The 21,731-nt window shown below is 38.0% G+C and overlaps 2 protein-coding genes across 4 annotated transcripts in view; both read right to left on the bottom strand.

Annotated features, from left to right (window-relative positions):
- Positions 1-3,409: 3,409 nt before the first annotated feature.
- Positions 3,410-21,731, bottom strand: part of AGB1 (GTP binding protein beta 1) — a 109,652-nt gene continuing 91,330 nt past the window's right edge. The window contains exons 5-7 of one of the 3 annotated variants that reach the window (XM_089418985.1): positions 4,183-4,296; positions 3,866-3,904; positions 3,410-3,746 (exon numbers count right to left, since the gene is read on the bottom strand). In XM_089418985.1, the coding sequence (XP_089275111.1) occupies positions 3,869-3,904; positions 4,183-4,296 (150 nt within the window). In that variant the 3' untranslated portion in view covers positions 3,410-3,746; positions 3,866-3,868. Of the gene's footprint in view, positions 3,905-4,182; positions 4,297-21,731 lie in introns of all 3 variants that reach the window. The other 2 variants (XM_089418986.1, XM_089418981.1) reach the window with 2 other exon arrangements.
- On the bottom strand, positions 12,618-14,717 carry LOC149259702 (uncharacterized). The gene is made up of 2 exons (XM_089376816.1): positions 13,120-14,717; positions 12,618-12,998 (listed from the first exon to the last, which is right to left on the bottom strand). Exons 1-2 carry the CDS (start codon positions 14,653-14,655, stop codon positions 12,795-12,797), a joined length of 1,740 nt encoding a protein of 579 aa, XP_089232942.1. The 5' UTR covers positions 14,656-14,717; the 3' UTR covers positions 12,618-12,794.

The following is a 21,731-nucleotide window of genomic DNA, read 5'->3' as shown; positions in this document are numbered from 1 at the left end:
TGTCATGCATCTTCAATAATGTTACCAATCCAAAGCACATCAGAAGCAATGGATTTCAGCACTAAGTTCAATGAATGGACAATGCAAGGTGTCCAAAACACTTATGGATATTTAGCTTCCACAATCATGTCAGCAGCCTTGCAATCGGGTGCATTATCTATAATGATTTTCACACAAGAATCAACACCTGCATCTTCAATAACTTTAATAAACAACTCACTGATATATTGTGCATCCTTGTACTCTCCAAGTGTATCCACTGCTTTCAAGAAAACTAGACCATTCAAGGAAAACACCATGAAGTTGATGAGTGGGTGTCGTGTTGGATCTGTTCATCCATCAGAAACAATGCTAACCCTAGATGTTGGTCATGATGCTTTAATAGGCTCAAGCATTTTTTGCACCTCTTTTTTTGCCTTCGTCAACAATGTGGTTCTAAGCTTCTCTGAACCAGGAGGCACATACCATGATAGAGCCCTTTGAGTTAGAGCTCAGCGCATCTCAATAAATAGAGGTGAGCGTGCAACATTAAAGGATATGAAGTTTTTATAGGAAACAACAACAACAACAAAAAATGGTGAGATCAAGCTCTTCCCGTTTCTCCTTTTGAAAAATCTTGTCCATCAGACCAAGTGAAATTGCCTTTATTTTTGCTACTTGTCCCCCACTAGAACTCTCAAATGGGAATTTGTTGTTGCCTTTCTTCAAAAATGGAAGGGGGTCATCATTCTTGGCTTTTTTTTATTTTGCAGCCACATTTGCCATACCAACATTGAACTCTCTTTCCATTTATTTCCTCCTTTGTAAATGAACTTTTGTACAAGCTCCAACTCCACAACCTGGTAAAGCCAACAAATGGCCTTTCACATGGAAATATGTGCTCGTGAAAGTATTGTGGCAAAAGTTGCATCTCCAATTCACATTGCCTCCTCCCTTCACCTTGTTGCTTGGCCCTTGCTCTCTTGTGACATATTTCCACAAGGGATATTTCTCAATGTTACCTTTAGAAGGAAGTCTTCCCTCAACATTACTTGCAATAGAGGGAATAATTTTAGCAAACTCTAATGAAATTGGGGGAGGAGGGGCATCTCCAATGGGGACATCTTCCCCTTCCTTTACCCCTTACATGTTGCCCTTGATTGAGCCCTAAATACTGTAAAACAAAAAAAACAAAACAAAAAATTTGTAAAACAAATGCATATGAAAATTGTTGTAATACAAATGCAAAAAAATAAAGAGGAAATGCACTTATCTATTGCTTGAATCTCCTTGAAATGCTCCCACACCTTTTGCTCCTTGCTCCAAACTTCTCACAACAAAGTCACAGTGACCCTGTTGCCAAAGAGATGAGTGAAAATGATAAAAAGAACAGGGGCCTTTTTATGGCCGCGCGGGTCCCTTTTCTCTGGACCTGTCCAGAATTCAGGACACTATGTCTCTGATTGGGACACGATCTAGATTCGATCGTGTCCCAATCGGACACGACGTCTCCCGATTTCTGGACACGAATTGGCACGAATCGTGTCTAATTCGCCGGATTCAGGGCACGTAGACCTGTTTGAACGAATCCAATTTCAGAAGTCCATACAAATGGTCGCCCAGATAAAATTTCTCCTCGAAGTATCAAAGAATTCGCAACTGGCAACCACTATTCTTAACAAAATATATGGATGAATGCAACAGGCAGAAGATAAAACTAGTGATTATATGCAAGCAGTCAAAGTACCACTAGAGATACCTGAAAGAAGCTATAAATTGTGATGTTATTACGCCATGCTCTGGTGACCTGTTAGACCAATATGCGGAATCTTCTAGTGTATTCCAAATTGACCACGATCCCCAAGGAACACCTCCCCGTAAATGTCGATGTTACTCAACCTCATCCTTCGACGATCAACATTACTCATATGGGCATTAAAAAAATATTTGATTTGGGAATTTCCGCTATATGATGCACTAGAAAATATCGCAAAAAATTTAAGACTGAACCAAAACCTCTAGAGATTAGCACGGTAAAACTTAATTTAGCATAAGCGACCTCGAGTTTAAGTAGGCTTCTCCATTTGCCCCAAAGGAGGCTTTGATTTAGTTCCCTTCCTTTTCAATGAAAAATGGACCTGGAAAGATGTCCAAACAGTTTCCCATATTTTAATTCCATGTTAGCGTACAAGCTAATTCAGACAAACGCTACCCGGAAATGTTCAACACAAACACCAATATAACTACATAATTTCCCATCCAATTCTTGCATGTGAAGCCATTCCAACACATTGTAATCTGGCAGAAGAGATATAATGCATAACTGCATAGAGTATAAGAAACGTGAATTCGGCAAAACCTTTAGACGTTTGACATTGTGAAACTCAAACACTTGAACATAGTCAAATATTCCTTCATTCAAACTTGGAAGTCCCCAAACTTGAGGCTCTTGGATTGTATTTATTCAGTTTTTCAGCTGCAAGTGGTTAAGAATAAGTTGAATAAATTGGCATATGTAAATTGGCATATGTCACCACCATATGGCAAGCAAGAATAATTGAATTTGTTTCACATGTGCAAATATCAATTCTCAAAACAAACTTACAAATCCTAATGATAGTATGCTCAAACGTTATTTTAGCAATCCATTGTGGGCAGAAAGAATCTCAGTGAAATGTGATAACCCACACCCTAAATTTCTTAGAGATTTACAGCTATGGAATAATACAAAAATCACAAGATATCATTGTAGGGGCTTCAATGCAAAGCACATTTCATGGTCACTTGCTAGTCAATGTTAAATTTCTAAACCATCAACAAAACTTAGATAACAAAATGTTAATTCAACCACACTTTCAAAATCCTTTGAGATTTCGAATATATGCACTCAAACCATTTATCTTTCAGTGCATGTCAAGTGATTACTAAAATTGTCGGTTTTCTATATTCTGTACTTGGACCTCTCATAGATCTTGCTCAAAAAACCCATTATCAAGGAATCTTTTCTACTGAAACATAGATACAATATCCATTAAACACACTCGACTTCATTGTAGTGGGTTCAAAAAACATTACGTTTCAATAAGAATTGGAATGTAAAAACGTTGGCTCGCAATCAGATTTTGATTTCCTTCATAATAAGGTCAGCTGTGTGTATCTTCAGAGATTCAAAATAAACAACACAAAAATAAGATCTGCAGATTTAGACCCTGTACCCCTAAACTTGTAACACATTAAAAGCAATTACATTGGTTTTCATTCAAACACACAAGCCTTCACATATAATTGAACATGGAAATGCATCTGCAAGTTCCAGATCCTTCACTTGAACTTGAATTGAGGCTTTTGGGAATGTAAAACTTTGACTCACAATCAGGTCAGTTCTGCATAATCTTTGGAGATTCAAAATAAAGAACACAAAAGTAAGATCTGGCAGATTTAAACCTTGTAATCATAAACTTGTAACACACTAAAACAATTACATTGTTTTTCATTCAAATCCACAAGCCTTCATATATTATTGAACATGGAAATGTGACTGTAAACTCCAGATCCTTCACATGTACTTGAACTGAGACTTGGGAATCATAGAGCCAAGGATCATTTTTGTGTAGCACAGCTCAAATGCAATGAGAAAACACAAATAAAATATCAATACATATTACAAAGTTACAAATGATCTGCCTTCTCCAATGATCAAGAGAATATCAAAACAGCTTAGGCCCATCGAATCATGACTGTTGCAGGATAGCATTTAATAATTGGAGCTGCAGGAGGAATTCAGGTTAGCCAATAGGAAGAAAACACATACCCCATCCCACTTTATAAAGAGTGCATTTTCTCAAGGCTAATCATTCAAGTGAATTTCGTTTTTATAATCTCTCACCAATCAAACTATTTTTCGGTGGCCTCCAAATGCCCAAATCTGCAAACATAAATGCGTACAATAAATTTCCCAGATATTTAATACTCTTTTACTCTCATTACTGACAGCTTCCATGAGGAAATTTTAATGAAAAAAACAGAACTCAAAGATAGCTTTCCTCCAATATGAGAATTAATCAAGAGATAAGTATGCATGACTTTGTATACAAGACATCCCTAAGTCCAAGAGAAGCACAAGCTCCTGCCTGGAATTCCAGCAAAGAAACTATCAAATATACTAGCTATTTCTATACCAGTTTTAACAAGATCATCAGATACCTTTAGATTCTTGTCCCAGCTCCCCGTACATAAAGCACTCCCATCGGCTGACAATCCAAGACAGCTTATCCGGCCATTATGTGTATTTTGTAACTCTCCCAAGTTTAGAACTACCTGCAAAGCATCAACAACGAAGATAAAGCAATCATATCAAACAAAACAACATAGTAGTAGGAAAAGGGAGAGAAAAATGGTGTCTGAAACAGTGGATGATACTTACAATCTACATTTCTGCAATATGCTTACAATCTAAACCAAACCGCAGTCTTAATGAAAAAGGAACTGTTATAAAATAGCCACAATAACAGATAACAAAGTAACAGGACACGTCCAAACAGGGCCAGTGTCCTGTATCCTACATGTCAGACACCGATACATGAGGACATGTGTGGAACACACTCCCTAAGCCTGTCCCCCGTAAAAGAGACCCGTGTCCCGTAAAAACATGTTTTCCCCTTCACTTGAGCTCATTTCACTCAACAAGTTGAAGGCGTGAGACATTTTGGAGTGCAGTTGAGGATTGTTGTGCAATGTAAGGGATTCCAAGTGATAGACAAGTGGTTTTATCCACCAATATTCAAGTTTTTCCTCAATGTTACCAGACACGGAATCGGCAATAAATCGGCTAGGCAAAAGAGCGAAAGTTTTAATCGGATCGGGAAAAAATCGGGAAAAAATCGGCAATTTCATTAAATAAAAATATACACATATATTGAATTAAAAAAACCATTTTTCATTAATATTGGGTAAAGGTATGTCCAAACAATGCATAATAGTAAAATCTACACAATCTTAATGAGACACAAAAAAGTCTCTATGAAACACAAAAAAAAAAATGCTCAAAATGATATAATCTAGAAATTTCTCCATTATTCTAACAACAATTATATATAAATGATAATTACCAAAAATTATACATAACTTAGAATGTTAAGGCTTATCCACCTCTTTTTTATAAATATTACAGATTAAGCTATCTTTTAGTACTCAAATAAAACTTAAAACTATTTTAAATTGGTTCAAAATATATTTAATAAGAATGAAAATATTTAAATGTTATAAATTTCTTTAAATAATAATAATAAGTCAATATACATTGTAAACAATGATCAATAATAATTAAATTTTCATAAATTTATAACCCATCATAACTTTTATTAAATTTTACCATTATTAAAAAAATAAATCATTAATAAAAATATCTGATTTTTATTATTGTTGTTTTTGGAGATGGCCAATATGTATTGCGGAGGATTTATTTTACACTCCTCACACCAACGACATAGTGAGGATCTCAAGAAAAAACACTACTATAATTATGGACTATAAAAGCCTACATTTTTTATATTTAATTTTAATTAAATATTTTGTAAATTTCCACTATATAATTCCCAATATTTTATTAAAAATATTTTCAATCTTTAAAGTTACAAATATTTTCAATCTTTCAACTTAAAAATATAATCGATAATTTCTATTATAAATAAATCACTTTTATGAAATAATATTATATGATCAAACCTAAGATAATAGTTTAGTTTGTATTATAAAATATGTGTGTAGAGAGTGAGCGTCCGCTAATGATCGAATCCTTACAACAGCTATGGGTGACGCCAAAAAGGAACGCATTGTCGAAATCTCTCCATTTCACAGCATCCCTGCGTATGTTGTTTTCAAGCAACCCAAGTTCAAGCCCAATGACTAAAACTTTCGCAAGGGTTTTCCGGGAATCTTGTCACAATGGTCAGCTCGATGCTCATTACCAGTTCTTTCAAATCTGCGAACTCATTCTTGCAGCGATGGGCGATGTGGATGTGCTGAATTATGTGATGGATTGTCCTGTGTATGCCCACGCAAAGAAATCCGGAGATGAAACCTCGATCAGACTCCTTATTTTCCATAATTCCTCTCCACAGAAATGAAACAAGAATCGGCGATTCTGCTGATTAATCGCGATTCCTAAACGGCTCGGCCTCAAATCGCGTTGACCACGAGTCAAACTCGGTCAACGCGATTTGACTCCGGAAGATTCGACTCTACTCGTTTCGTGGCCGAGCCGATTAGGAATCGCGATTAATCGGCAGAATCGCCGATTCCTGTTTCATTGTTTTTCCTACATCAGTCCATTGTCTTTCTCATTTCACAAAAATCATGGCTCTATCATCAAGGGCGGCTGCAAAAGGTTAAAGGAATGAGAGGAATGCCTCCAATGATGTTGTCCCCACTCCACTTTTTTCAGGGTCTGGTAGTCCTCTATCTGCTGGAAGAGGGGTTGCAACAACAGCTTCAGAGGCTGGAAAAAAACATTGTTTTAGCAAGACAACAGGCTCAGGAGAAAAAGTTGGATGACTGAATTTGTTTCATCATGTAAAATTGTGAATGTTTTAGTTTCTAAATTCTTAAAAAATTGAATCTTTGTCTAAATTTCTTTTTGAATGTGTAATTCATTAATTTATTACATTTTTAATTATATATAAAATGTGTCCTCCGAGTCCTGTGTCGCCGTGTCTCATGTTGGACACTCCTATTTCGATGTACTCCATATCATTGTGTCATGTGACTTAGTTTGTCAAGAAGACTTGTCAAAGAGTTGGTTGAATGGTTAGAATAGAGAACAAAGTATGCAATCTATGTTTGCTAAGGCTTTTCTGCTCTACATTCAAGGTGTCACTGATAGGATAGCTAAAATCCTCCTTCGAGCCTCCTAACACCATTAGGCATACGATGAAATCTGTTCAAGATCTGACAGATCCACGTCATCATAAAAGCATTTTCAAAATAGCATGTTCTTTGTGGCAAACAATATATCAAAGAAATGGGATGGTCCATTGAACTAAGGATAGAGGAACAATAAGTTGGCATCTACTAATATAGAGCTCCTATCTTGGTGTTAGCAAAACAATCTAAGAAGACAAATCACCACAATTGTCTTGACTCTTGAGAGCACCTAGGTGATCGCAAAGATTGATCATTAGTATTACTCGAAGCATCACTTCAGAGAAGCAATTGAAAATATTAAATGAAAATATCAGCAATTTCCTGCCAAAATTGCAATAAATTATGCCATCAAACACAAAACGAAAAATTACTTTGAAAAATAACTTTTTTTGAAAAAAAAAATCATGACACTGCAAACTTTTCTAAACATCACTCTATTTTATGACTTTATTTTCTAGTGAAAGCCATCATTAACAAAATATTAAATTCTTAAAGTAAAAGTTGAAGTTTTCCCTGATCTTCCTTTTCTATCAGTTTACTTAAATTTTTAACATCACCCTATAAGATTTCAAGGATGTTTGAGAGTAGTTCCAACCTTGTAGGAATTCATATAAAGAAAGAATAATTTCATATCCCATTCAGAATTTAGCAGACTAAACAGTTTTCAAGATTCAGCATTGGGCACTGGTGACACTGTAGTGTCTCGTGACTAGATTCTATCAAGTATGAGGATATGGGATTGGCATTTAATTGAAAGTGCCAACCCCTCTATGTACCCTGATGTTGGTGGTGTTGACTTTTGAACTCATCTATCATTACCTTACTAAAGTGTACTGGTCACACTCAAGCCAAAACCAGTAACCAAGCATGTTAATGCTTTCTGAATATTTTAATACGTTGATTATCCATATTCATCAAAATTGGGAATGTTGAGTTGAGCAACAAGAAGATGGATGGACATGGATCCACATATAGCACAAAGCACTAGTACCAATGTTCCTATAGGATTGGGGTGAAGACTAGAGGAAGCACAGAATGCAACTGATGATGAAGATCATCCCAGTATAGGGAACGATTTTTATGATATGTAGTTATTTGATGTGGCATGATGTTTTTGGACTTTGGAGGCCATTTAAAGCCTTGATGATGATGTACTTTGTTTCAAATATGTAACACACTTTGTGCCATTTTGCTGTATTCACCCTCACATGCTATATAGTATAGATACGAACCAACTTTTGCATATTTGTTGTCTAATGGCTTGGATTTACATTCATGTGCATGAGTATTTATTTATTTTTATTAAAATTCACAAGGTGGACAGGGTGCAGACCAAGAGACTAGTTATGAAGGAGACACTGGAGTGGTTACATGAGGGGGTGCAAGAGGCAAGGGAGAATGCCCACAACTATTGAGGAGGGAGGACATTAGGAGAGAGAAGGCTGATTTGCAAGTGTCAACACTATCTTCTACACAGAGTGAGACACTCACCAATGGCCCATTGTTACCATCCACAGGGCTTCTTCTACAAGAGAATAAGCCATTACTTTTTCCTGTAAAAGCAGTAAAGAGAATCAATAGCTAGTTGCTAGATTAATCATTGTGCATGACTTATGATGATGAGATACATCTTGATAACTTGAAGGAGGAGGGAGGATTGCACAATACTAAGATTTGGATTCCTCTGATCCAGCAGCAGAAAACATCACAGTATGAGATCTAGCATCTCATAATGATGGTGTGATCCATTCATTTTCTTCTTTTCTTGGTGAACACAGATATTAATAGGTTTAGTTAGTGGTTTACAAAGATCAACAAATCTTCCTAAAGATGAACCGAGATATGTATAGTTTGAAACATCGACACTCAAATGATCAATGATGTTATCCGAAAAATAATATGGAGAATCATGGCCACCACAAAACTCTTGCGCAAATGCCCCTATGGACGATAACAAGTGATTCTTCTAACTGTGTAGTGCAGAGAACTAGCCAACTCCTCAAAAGAAATAAGCCCTTGAGAGGTCAATTGAAGTTCACAACCCATCTATCATCTTCTTGCAAGAGATTATGACATATGGGGAGAAGGTTATTAATAACTTGCCAAGAATTTTGAAGGGTTAGGATTTCTGCTTTATTGATGTTTTAGAAAGATCTAGGGAAGAAATCACAGGATGGTAAAAAGGATCATGCACTCCAATTAACTATCGGACTTTATATCAGGACTGAGAATTACCCTTTCTCCATGGACATGGGAAAAGCAATCACTTGTATAAACGTTCATGGGCCTTTTCTGACAGGTTGGAATATCGGGAAACTTTTTTTGAGCAGACATTGCACTATAAAATGTCTAGTGAACATTGGTGGAGACCTAAATTTCTGCCTAGGAGTTTCTGAGGTCTATGGACCAGCAACTCAAGTGGATAACCTCTCAAAATTCTTCATAAATAAATTGGAACTAGAAGCGCCCATTGACATGGAGTCTGCTAAATTAACCCCAATTTAGAGAAACAAGAAGACAGGGAAAGTCCAAATAGCAAAAAAATTGGACCAGTTCTTAATCTCATAAGCTTTTCTATATGAAGCTGTAAGACTACATCAAAGGTGGTAGGAAAAGGGGTAATCTTTTATTATCCCAAAGGAAGAGCGGATCTGTCACATGCCTTGAGGTTAGGAACTCCCTCTAATGACCAAGTGGAAGCTTATTCATTACTTCAGGGGTTAAGATTAGCAACAAAAAAGAGTATCCCTCAATTAATTGTAGTTGGAGATTCTGCCACAGCCATTAGGGTTATAATCAAGAAACAACAAGCATATCATAGGCTAGACTCAACCATCGTTAGAGTGCAACATGAAGCTTCGAAGATTTGGGAAATAGCCTATTATCAAGTCCTCTGAAACAAGAAACAAGAAGTTGACACAATGGCTAACATGGCTATTAGGTTCAAAATGAGGGTGTTATGGGTAAATGACATCCAATCTACCCATTGCATAATTTAATCCTTTATTTTAATGACAAGCACCAACGTCATTAATCAATAGATGTCACTCACGCTTAGGAATTCCCATTAAGGCAAAGCATTTAACATGAAACAACCTCCCAACCTTTCACAGATGCCTCAAGCTATGAAAGCATTTGATTTTAAAGCCACAGATTTATTCTATCTCGATGTAGGTGGGATAGAACTCAGTTGAATTCCACTCAGGTGGGAAGGTATTCATATTTCTCACTTGCTCCTCTCCATGCTGACCTTTGGTTTATCATTATTCTCTTTGGCTTACTTTTAGACTATCTTCTGCAGGAACAGCTTTATATTTGTCGGTACTGCATCTCGCTCTGTTATAGTTGGGTTTAAGTTATGCTCTACGTCCTTGATCTCCAAAATCATCGTGAATCTCCCTCTGTTATAGTTGGGTATAAGTTATTCTCTAAGTCCTTGATCTCCCAAATCATCGTGAACCTTGTCATTGGTTCCAGCATCTCAGTATGGGGTTCTTAGTTACTTTTGCAGCACTTTTCATTTGCAGGCTTGATTCAGTTATTTGGTTATAATTCTGTTCAATGTCTTTCTCCTTTTGGCTTTAAATCTCTGACCCCTACAGTTTGCATACATATTTGGGGCAGAGTTTCCCTTTCTGAGAAAAAGGCAAGAATATTTCACGTCTACACAACTCCAAAGAGTTGTTTAACATTCGAGCAACTATTGTCTTCTTGGTGCTTGGGCATCTTGGATTTCATTGAGCATAAATTGGAGGTTTGTCACCTGTTTTTAGTTTGCCTTTTCATTATGGAGCCTTGAAATTTAATGGAATTAAGAATAAACTTCAGGACCCACGACGATATGGTCTAGCGAAATAAAGGTTCCATCCAATGAAGCATGACCCATATTAGACCTGCGGGTCTTGGCGGGTTCTATACCGAGCCGGGTCACTCGCATAGAACCCACACTTAAGACCCGACTCGGCGGGTATTTTATTATACCCGGCTACCTGTATAAGAGCCGTGGGTATGCTATAGAACCCGTCGAGCCTCAAAAGGCACATTTTGTTTGATTTTTTTCTTTTTTCTTTTCGGAAATGAGGTGGAGGGAATGGAAATTGGAGGGAAGAAAATGCTTTATAAGCACCTCTCTCCCTTCCAGTTGTCATTCACTTGTCATTTGAGTGTTTGGCTAATTTGTATGAGTGTTGAGTGACTCCATTGCACAGTGAAGGAGCTCTTGGAGGAGGCTAAAGGAGGCTTCATCGGATCAGACCCAGCTTTAGGTAGGCTTCATGAACCTTGTTTGAATGTTTCCCATGTAGTTTTTTTGTATTCAAATTATTTTTTTATTTATTTTTTTTTATTTTTTTTTATATGTTTGGGCATGTGGCTGAGTTTCTCAGCCACACAGGGCCGTTGTGTGGCGGCCTCACTATGTGGCTGAGTTTCTCAGAGGACCTACGGGTTGAGGAGGAGGCCGTTGTGTGGCTAAGAAACTCAGCCACGAACTCAGCCACAGGGCCTGCAAACTGAGGCCATTGTGTGGCTCAGAAACTCAGCCACAAGGCCCAAAAAAATTGTAAATTAAAAAAAATAAAAATCAAAACCAAAATAAAAAATAAAAAATAAAAATAAAAATAGATCTTCCAAATTTTGTCACCATGCCACCAAAGGGTTCTAGAAAGTCTCGTGATCCGGCATGGGCACATGGTCAACGAATCATTGTCGGTAATGACCACCATGTCAAGTGCAATTATTGCAATGCCACAATGCATGCAGGCATAAACAAGCTAAAATACCACCTAGCAAGAATTCCTGGAATGGTGTGGGATGTTGTCAAATTGCCCTGATGAAGTCACCACTGAAATGGCAGCTGCTTTGGAATCCATTAAAGAAAAAAGTTCTAAGAGGGCAAGAAGGAAGGATGAAATTGTTGGGATAGGTAGATCTTCATCTCAGAGTGAAACACAGATTCAAAGTCCAAGTATTGGTAACTCCTCTTCAAGTGTTGTGGAAAACAAGAGTATAACCTCTTCTTTCTTCAGTCCTCGTACAACTCCAGGGTCTCAACCAAACTTGGATAGTTTTAATGAAAAGAAGAGGAAGGAGGCAGATATGGCAGTGAGGAGGTTTTGGTACCATAATAGTCTTTCATTCAACTATGCAAAGTCTTATTTTTATCAACCCATGGTGGATGCCATTGCAAGTGTTGGCCCTGGACACAAAGTCCCATCTTATAATGCACTTAGGGGGAAAGAGCTAGATGAGGAGCTTGAGTGTGTCAAGGAACAATTGGAAAGCATTAAAAGCTCATGGAAATTTACAGGTTGTACAATTATGTCTGATGGGTGGACCAATGTTGCACGAAGCGGAAGCGGAAAGCGCGGAGCGAAGCGGAAGCGGAAGCGGAAGCACGGAAGCGTCATTTTCCAAAAATCTAGGAAGCGAAGCGTCCGCGGAAGCGTCTGCTATATATATATATATTTATATTTTTTTGCATTTATACTCAAAACAAACATCCCAAATACCAAATTAATTGTAGAAGACATGAAAACATGCATATTTTTGCATAAATCAAGATAGATATGGCATCCATGATTCCATTGTAGTTACTAGTATGTACAACAATCATCTATATTCTAGCTATTACAAACATACATCAAATTTTTAAGCATATTATAAAACATAAAACATTTAAGCATATTATAAAACACAAAACATAGAGCATATTATGATTTATCTAGCAAGTGAGCAACTGTCAACATTTGTCATGTCCAAAATTCAAATAATAATGTTTACAAAATATGTCACTTGGTCACCGCCAAGCCAAAAAGGTTCAAAATTCAAATTCACAAGTCTACAAGTCTAATGAGTAATCTATGACAAAAAGTAGTAGATTGTGAATATATCTACTAATCTCTCCTCCTTCCACCACGAATAGAACGTGGTGGCGGGCCTCCACGTGGTGGCAATGAAGAAGATGGTGCCTGTGTAAGTCGTGGCACTGAAACTGATGAAGAAGAACCCCCTGTTGTTGGTGTTGAACCATGGAACCTAGGAACCAAGGGACCAGATGGGGGTGGGGGTGGTGGCATATCAACACGGTCATCATCATCCTAGAATCGCTCAAAAAATTCATGCAAAAAAAAAAAACTAGTTAACAAAAAAATTAAAAACATGAATTAGAGAAATGCTTTATAAGGGAAAATTGGAAAATTCATACCACAATGGACATACCTGGATAAGAGCATCCTCTAATTGCTCTAGTCGCAACACTCCATCCTCCAAATTGGGCTCCTCTGGATTCTTGTCCCAAATCAACAAGTCTTTATTAGACTTTGCATCTTCACAGTAATGGGACAACAATCGCAAGTTGTAATGAACATAAACCAAGCTCTCTGCCCGGTCTAAACTCAACCTGTTCCTTTTAACACTGTGGATGAAAGAATAAGAGCTCCAACACCTCTCTGCAGAAGAAGTGTTTACCACCTGTGATAGCACCCGCAATGCCAAACTCTGTAGAAGTGGAGTACCCCCTCCATGCATGTTCCACCACTCAAGAGCAGAAAAAGTCTCTCGATCTTTAATTGCATGCATGCTCCCAAATGGACCAGTGTTGAGCGTATAGTTGCTCACCTGTCTCCGTACCAATGCAGCGTCCTCCTCATCAGGGATTAATTTACTCAATGCAGCCATATATTTTTGGTGAACCTCTTGATCTTGGTGTGGTTTTCTCCTGCTTCCCCCCCCAGGTGCTGGTGTTGAAAGCCATGATGTATGATAGTATTTAGGTGTCAAAACATATGCTAATGCATGCAATGGAATATTTAGCATTTCCCATCGGTTTTGCACCTCTACACGAATATAATTGTACAAGGTGGTATCTCTAGGCTCAACAATGTCTTTAATCTGCCCCAACATGCTATCCATTTGCTCATACACCTCCCCAATTACTGGTCGATCTGAATCTGCAAACTTGATCATGTAATAAATTGGTTTGGTGAATTGCAAAACATATTTAACCTGTGACCAAAAGTAACTGTCAAGAACAGTGTCCTTGACTGCATTAGCACCATCTGTGTCAGTGTTAATTTCATCCCATGTTTCAGCACACACCAGATTAGTTAAAGCTTGTCTCACCTTCACTAGCCGCCTAAAGGTGAGGTAATAACTAGCAAATCTTGTCTTTGCAATTTTAAGCAATTGCAACTTGGAGTAAGTGCCATAGAAGTAGTTTACCCTTGTATGCCTTGTGATGAATTTAATGAGCTGCTTCCCTTTCCTGTAAACCTCAGCAATCCACCCACATTCTTTGTGTTTCACAATATCATGCATCAAAAGGTTCAATGTGTGAACCAGGCACCCAGACCAAAAGATGTGTGGATGAGTACGCTCAATAATTTTTCCTGCTGCCTTACAATTTGCTGCATTATCTGTGATCACTTGAACCACATTATTCGGACCAACATCTTTGATTGATTTCAATAGGAGATCTGCAATGTTTTGTGCAGATGCAGTGATGGAGGAGGAGTCATGACATGCAATAAATACTGCACCACTAGAAGAAACACCAAGAACATTTATCAAATGTTGGTTTCTAATATTTGTCCACCCATCTGATACAATGGATACCCCAGAATCTACCCACTCATTTGTAAAACGTGTCAAAGCTCTTTGAACCTTAGCTTTTTCTCTTTCTAATAACACTGTTCTAGCTTTCTCATAGTTGGGGGCCTTGTATCCTTTTGGGGCTTCATTGATGGCCTTTACCATTTCATGCCAATAGGGAGAGCGAAGCACATTGAATGGTACACCGCAAGCACAAAGAAAACGGACTATCTTTCCATCCACATCATCCCTCCCAGCAACATTAAGGAAATCCCCTATTGTTCTTCTACCTCCAGAGCTTGCAGAAGTACCATGAGGAGATGAGCAACTACCAAATTTAGAGGTTGCACTTGATTCAGAATGAGTTTTTTGTTTCTTGTTTTTTTGTTGTGCAGCCATCTCTATTTGGATGTATTTTCTTCTTTCTTCAGTTGAAATGTTTGGGCAAATTTGTACCCCCACAGAACCCTTTTTTTCATCACTGTCCAGCACCCCACAAAGATGCCTCCTCAGACGGGTATATGAACCACAATATGGTTTTCCTCCATGACAACCATGAGAGCACACAAATTTGTAAGATCCACCACCCTTTCCCCCATCAAGTTTGGTCACATAGTTCCACAAGGGTGTTGATGTAGCTTTCCCATCTTGTGTTTCAGTGTCCCCTTCAAGTTCATCCCCTTCCTCTTCAAACCCTTCCTCCTCATCATACATTGGGTCACTACTATTAGGACCATCACCAATGTCCTCTTCTGTTTCTTCCCTTCTATTCCTCACCCTTGCCATCATTAAAACCAAGAGTGGAATGATACATAGAAGCCAAAAGAACACCATCTTGGAATATGGATATAGGTGGTGGACAACGGCAACCTGTAAATAAAGGAGCAAGTAGAAACAAGGGGAAAGAGTAGGAGAGGGAGGAGAAAAATACAAAAAAAAATTCAAAAAAACAAGGGAGTTTGGGGTTTGAACTTACCTCTTTAGCTCTTGTAGATGAAGTCCTCCAAGCTCTTGCTCCAAGCTCCTCCTCCTTCTCCTAGCTCCTCCTTCTTCACTCCTCCAAGCTCTCCTCTCTTCTCCTCTCCTTTCCTCTCTTCTCTTCTCCTCTCTTCTCTTCTCTTCTCCTCTCCTCTCTTCTCTTCTCCAACTCTCATAAACTCAAAGTGAGAAAATGAGGAATGAATGGGGGCTTTATTCTTTTCATTCCTCACCTTAACCTCACCCTAACCCACCCCCTTAAGGTTGAGTTAACTTAACTTTAAAAAAAAATTAAAAAAAAAATTGTTTTTCTCCCTTGGGCGCGCCCCTTTCCGCCGAAGCGTACGGAAGCGTGCGTGAAGCGCACGCTTCCTGCTCCGAAGCGCCACGCTTCGGCGGCCCGAAGCGCCGTACGAAGCGCGCTTCGGAAATTCCAGGAAGCGCAAAAAAATTTACGAATCGCGCTTCCGCATTTCCGAAGCGCGCTTCGGAAGGCGCTTCGTACGGCACTTCCGTACGGGGCGCGCTTCGGAGCTTCGGAGCGGGGGGGGGGGGGGCGCTTCGTGCAACACTGGGGTGGACAGATCAAAAGGGTAGAACAATAATAAATTTTGTTGTAGCTTGCCCTAAAGGAACCGTGTTCCTAAAATCCATTGATGCATCTGCAAATGTAAAAGATGCACATTTAATTTTTACATTGTTGGCTGACGTGGTGGAGGAAGTTGGGGTTACAAATGTTGTCCAAGTAATCACAGATAATGCAGCAAATTATGTGGCAACTGGAAGGTTGCTTTGTGCCAAATATCCCACCATTTTTTGGACTCCATGTGCTACCCATTACATAGACTTGATGCTAGAGGACATTAGGAAGTTGGAGTGGGTGCAATATGGTATACAAGAATGCAAGAAAATTACCAATTATATTTATAATCATGCTTGGGTGTTGAACCTTATGAGGTAATTCACACAGGGTGAGCTTAGTCACCCAGCTGTCACACAGTCTACTACAAACTATCTTTCCCTCCAAAGCCTTTTGTATGAGTAGCAAGCTTTAAGAAGAATGTTTTGTAGCCAGCGATGGGTATTTTGGAAAGATAGCACAAAACCAGAAGCATTGTTTGTGAAAGCATCCGTCTCTGGTGATAGTTGTGGGACAAAGTCACTGCGATTATCAGCTTCACTGGCTCCTTGTGAAAGTCTTGAGATTGATGAATGGAGAGAAACCTGCAATGGGATATATTTATGAGGCATGGACAAGACCAAAGAGGTCATCAAGACTTTCTATAAAAGAAATGAATCTAAATATATCCCTATATGGAAAATTATTGATTCCAAGTGAGACAGGCAACTACATTCACCATTGCATGCAGCAGAAGCATATCTCAATCTAAGCTTATTCTATAGTGAGGGGTCTAACATTCAAAGAGATCCTGAGGTGATGAGAGGTGTCATGATATGCATTGAGAAGATGTTCTTGAATCAAGATATTCAGGAGAAAATCAACATACAACGAGATATGTACAAGGAAGCATCTGGCATGTTTGGATTCAACTCAAGCCAACATCTCAAGGACATGAAAATGCCTTGTAAGTGCAAATTGTTAGAACTTAGCTTGTAATTTTGTTAGTTCTCTTTTATATGCTTGCCCTTGCAAACTAATAATCTTTGTTGTTATTTTTTTATAGCTCATTGGTGGATAGATTGTGGCACTGAGACACCACAATTACAAGAATTCACCATCAGAGTTATGAGTCAACCCTACAATGCTTCTTTTTGTGAGCACAATTGGTCAGTGTTTGAGCACATCCACAGCAAAAAGAGTAACAAGTTGGAGATGTTGGTTTTCATCCACTACAACCTTCAAATGCTCACAAAACAAGTGCAACCAAAGGATACAGATTCAATTTTATTGGATACTATTGATTTAGAGTATGAGTGGGTTGTGGAGGAGGAGTCCCCTAATTTGAGTTGGCTTGATGACAGAGGATCTCTCTAGTTTTCCATCTCAAATGGAGACTCCAAATACACCTGCCTCACAGTTGCTTCATCCTTCTGATGTTAGCACTAGCTCCAGGAGGGTTTATTGTAGGTGTAGTCGTCCATGAGTAATGAGACTCAAGATTGTTATGAACTTATGAGACAATCATTTATCATTTATGACATATGTATATGAATTTTGAATTTGCTGACATTTTTTATTTTAACTATGGAATCACGAGTCCTTTTCTTATTCAGTATCTAAATGTTTTGCTCAACAAAAATCGAATATGTTATGTTGTACTTTTATAGATATGAGATGGTGTTATGAACTATTGCATATATTGTGGTTTTTATAACTTATAAAGATTGGAATTGTCATTAGTTTCTTTTTTTGTGCTTAAAATTTACCATATTTTAACATTTTTTGTATTTTGACGAGTCTTGTACAAGTCTTATAAAGGTCGTTCCCGAGTCTTCTACGAGTCGATGAGTCAACGTTGTGACGAGTCTTATACGAGTACGAGTCGTGGAACATTGGTTCCATCTACTCCCCATTTCCAAATTTAAGCAATTTGAGCAACAATACATGGCACACTTTACAGAAATCATGAACCCTCTTGCGGGTCAAAAAATAGTGAGCAATCCTAGAGGCAAAGAGCAATCTTCTTAAGAGTATCGTAGAAGCTATGAACAAGGATGCTCTTTCAATGGCTTCCAATTAGTGGACCTCAAAAAAATGAAACAGTGGGGATGAGAACACAGCAATCCAACTGATCAAAGCACTAGATATTGCAGAACAAGGACCAACGTGCAATGGACCGGCTGAAGCAGTGAGTCATCACTCCCTTTAGGCTATGTTTTTTAAAACAATCAGTATATTAGGAGCTTTTTACAGGATTTATAGCATTTGATATATTTTGAAATGTTTTCAAAAGACATTAGCAAACTATCTATAATTCTTTATATAGACATGTTTAGTGTGAATCATGCAGACTTTATATGTATTTTCAGTGACGTTAGTTCTACTATAGCCATTTTGATAATATAACTTTCCAGCCCCTGTTAAAAAAAAGCTCTAATATGATGTAAATGGGTTTCCTCGAGAGGTGACTCTAACCACAATCCTGTGTTCTTGGAGGTGGTTCTAGAAAAAAATTTGAATTCCTTCAAACTAAATCCTGAATGGTTAAAGGATGAAGATTCCTGAATAAACTAAAAGATACATGGAAGCCTTTTGATGAATCTCTTGATTAATCAACCTTCATTGAATTTCTCCAAAACCTAAAAAAGGTTAGAGGATAGCAATTCATTGGTTTATTGAGAAAAAAAAGAAGGATAATAAGATCCTATACTACTATAACGAATAAGGCTTTGATTTCCTCGGAGAAAATCAAAAGGAAAAAATCAAATTCCTAGAAGATAAAAAAGGGAAAATCTTGATAGGAAAAAAGAATGGAAAATTAAGAGCAAAGCTATTTGATTGTAGTCAGGAGACAAAAATACTAAATTTTTCCACGAGTACGCAAATAATAGGAAAAACATTAATTCTATATGGAAGATAGAGAGAGAGGATGGCTCCATGGCCACAAACTTCTTTAAAATGCCTACTAAACGAGTAAATTATTTCTGGTTATCAACCATAGCAACAATGATCAAACCGACCAACTTCTTTACAAGCTTTACTAACATTGAAGATAATAATAACTAATGGTTTAAGTCGAGAAAAAGGAACTTCTATGAACTCTCCATAGCTACCAAAAAACAAAAACCCGAGGTTGGACAATCTCTAAATAGAATTGTTTTGATTTCATTGTAGACAACCTTCGACAAGTAATCAGTCTCTAGGACCTTAGGGAATGAATTAGCAGCTTTTAACACTTCTTTCTTAGTCTTTGATCCCGAAGATAAATAATCCCAGTCACTTTGAGTTAAGTTTAGGCCAATTTCTCTCTATAAAGGCATTTACAGAATTATCTCCAAAATAATAGCCAAGAGGAGGATAGGAATTTTCTCTCACCAAATCTCTCCAAAGTAGTTTGGATTTCTAGAAGGGAGGAAACTTCACGAGGTAGTGAGGGTAGCATAGAAGAGTCTCCACTCAATCAAGCCTAGGAACCTAAAAGCCCTATCCCTAAAGGTGGACCTTAACGCATTTGATAGGGTGAGTTGGCTTTACATCAGACTCATCCTTATTCATCTTGGTTTCTGTCATGGCTTATTTACATGGGTAAAGAGCTGCACTAGCTTACTTTCTCCTGCAATCCTAATCAATGGTGTTGTGTCTCCATCTTTTAAGTCTAAAAGAGGGATCAAACAATGTTGTCCTCTCCTCCCCCTGTTGTTCATCACTATTGCAAAAGGTCTAAGTAGATATATTAAGAAGGCCACTAGATCTAGAAACATTATAAATGTTGGTACTTATATATCACCCATTTACTCTTCATTGATGACATTTTAATCCTCTATGAAGGAAGCAAAAGGATGGTAGAAAATCTTAGAGAGATTATCAATCTCTTTTGTGAAGCAATAAATATGAAGTTTAACATTAACAAGTCAACAATCTCCTACTATGGCCTCTCAGAGAATGAAAAAGGTTTGTTTTCCCAAGTCTTTCCTTTTCAAGCACTGGCAACAGAGGAGGGGTTGCAATACTCAATCTTTCATTTGCAAGAAAATTAGTATCAAAAAGGTTGTTTTCAGTGACTAATAGCCAAGGTAGCAAAAAACTCAACACATGGTGCAATAGATGCCTCTCTACAGGAGGCTTATTGATTCTTGTCAAATCAATCCTAGAAGCCATCCCTGTCTATTGGATGTCCCTAGCATCGACTCTAATTGGAGTCTTGGAAAAAGATCAAACAAGTAGGCTTCAAGTTCATCTACCTTGGGGAGGTAGGAAAGAAAGGGATAGTTCTAACCTCTTTATAAAAACTTGCAATACTCAAATCTCAAGGTGGATAATGTTGAAATTTCCCTTGTACCCCAGATCTAGTCTATGTCTAGACTTGATCCTAAACACATTGAAGATACACAACACTAAAAGACCTTTATACGACAGAAAAATAACAACATTGAAATCAACAATAGTGCACAAGAATATATGAGCCCAAATCTCGTCTCTCATTAGTCCATCAATAAGAAAAAACTAGGGCTCTCGTACCAAGGATCATGGCCCTTCATAAACCCTGATACAAATTAGCATACATAATATACAGTAAAATACATAGTTTGTATTTTCACTAGTTTAGGGCTTGAGATCTGATCCTTTAGATCTTCAATCTATCCAATAAATCAAATGCATACCTAAGCCAGTGCCTTCAGCTCAAGGTCCTTGTATTGTTGTTGTCCTTGGCAACAATCCCTCTACAATCACACTACAGCTTCTCAAACTGCTAGATCTACTTCTTCAAATCTCAAATCTGACTTTCTTCTTGCAAATTTGACCTCCCAGCAATCAGATTTGACTTTCTTCTTGTAGATCTAACCTTCTAGCACTCATATTTGACTATCTTCTTGTAGATCTGACCTCAATACTTGGCCTTCTTGGACAGTTGTGGCTTCACCCTAAAGCAGATCTGTGGCTAGGTCCTTTAGCCTCCCTCTCTCCACAAGTGAAAGTCCTCCACTTGTGCGTCTAGGCCTCTCCTTTGGCCTCTTATTTATACTTTTGTGTGAGTGATCTTGGGGGTTTTCCTTGTCCATCAAGAAAGCCCTATTTTACCACTCTCTCAAGACCACAACTTTCGGTCAAAACCCCAAACACTTGGGTACTTTTCCCAACCAACAAACTTTTGGTGTGTTTTCACCACTCAGAAATACCTTCCAGGCTACCCAATTTCCAACAAATAAGGCCTTAAGAACATATTCCTTTTGTCAAAGTCCCTTGTAGCCAAAAATCTATGAGACTGATACAAGGCTCTAGACTTTGAGCATAGGTAATCAAAGATAAGTACAATTTTCCTAAATCTATAGAAGAATGGGTCAAGAAGCCAATTTGACACTTTCAAAATGCATCAATAATATGGAAAGTAGTGGTTATGACCTTCCCCTTGATAGGAAATTGGTTGTTTGGAAAATTGGCAAACGAAACAACGTCCAAATTTGCTCAGACCCCTAGATAGGCAACAATGACACATATAGGTTCCCACACCATCTAGTTATGGATCTAAAAAGTCGGGAATACCATACTCTAAGATATGTTTCTCGAGGAGTCAAAACATTTATACGCGTCACAAATGTGAAAACTCCTTGAAATGCAGCAACTGAAATTTATTCTTCTAGCT

Source organism: Pinus tabuliformis, chromosome 6 (genome assembly GCF_031772625.1).
Source record: "Pinus tabuliformis cultivar Carrire ecotype Pingquan chromosome 6, CPIR1, whole genome shotgun sequence".
Taxonomy (NCBI): Eukaryota; Viridiplantae; Streptophyta; class Pinopsida; order Pinales; family Pinaceae; genus Pinus; species Pinus tabuliformis.
Note: the sequence above shows the minus strand (reverse complement) of the source record. Positions and strands in the feature narration are given on the sequence as shown.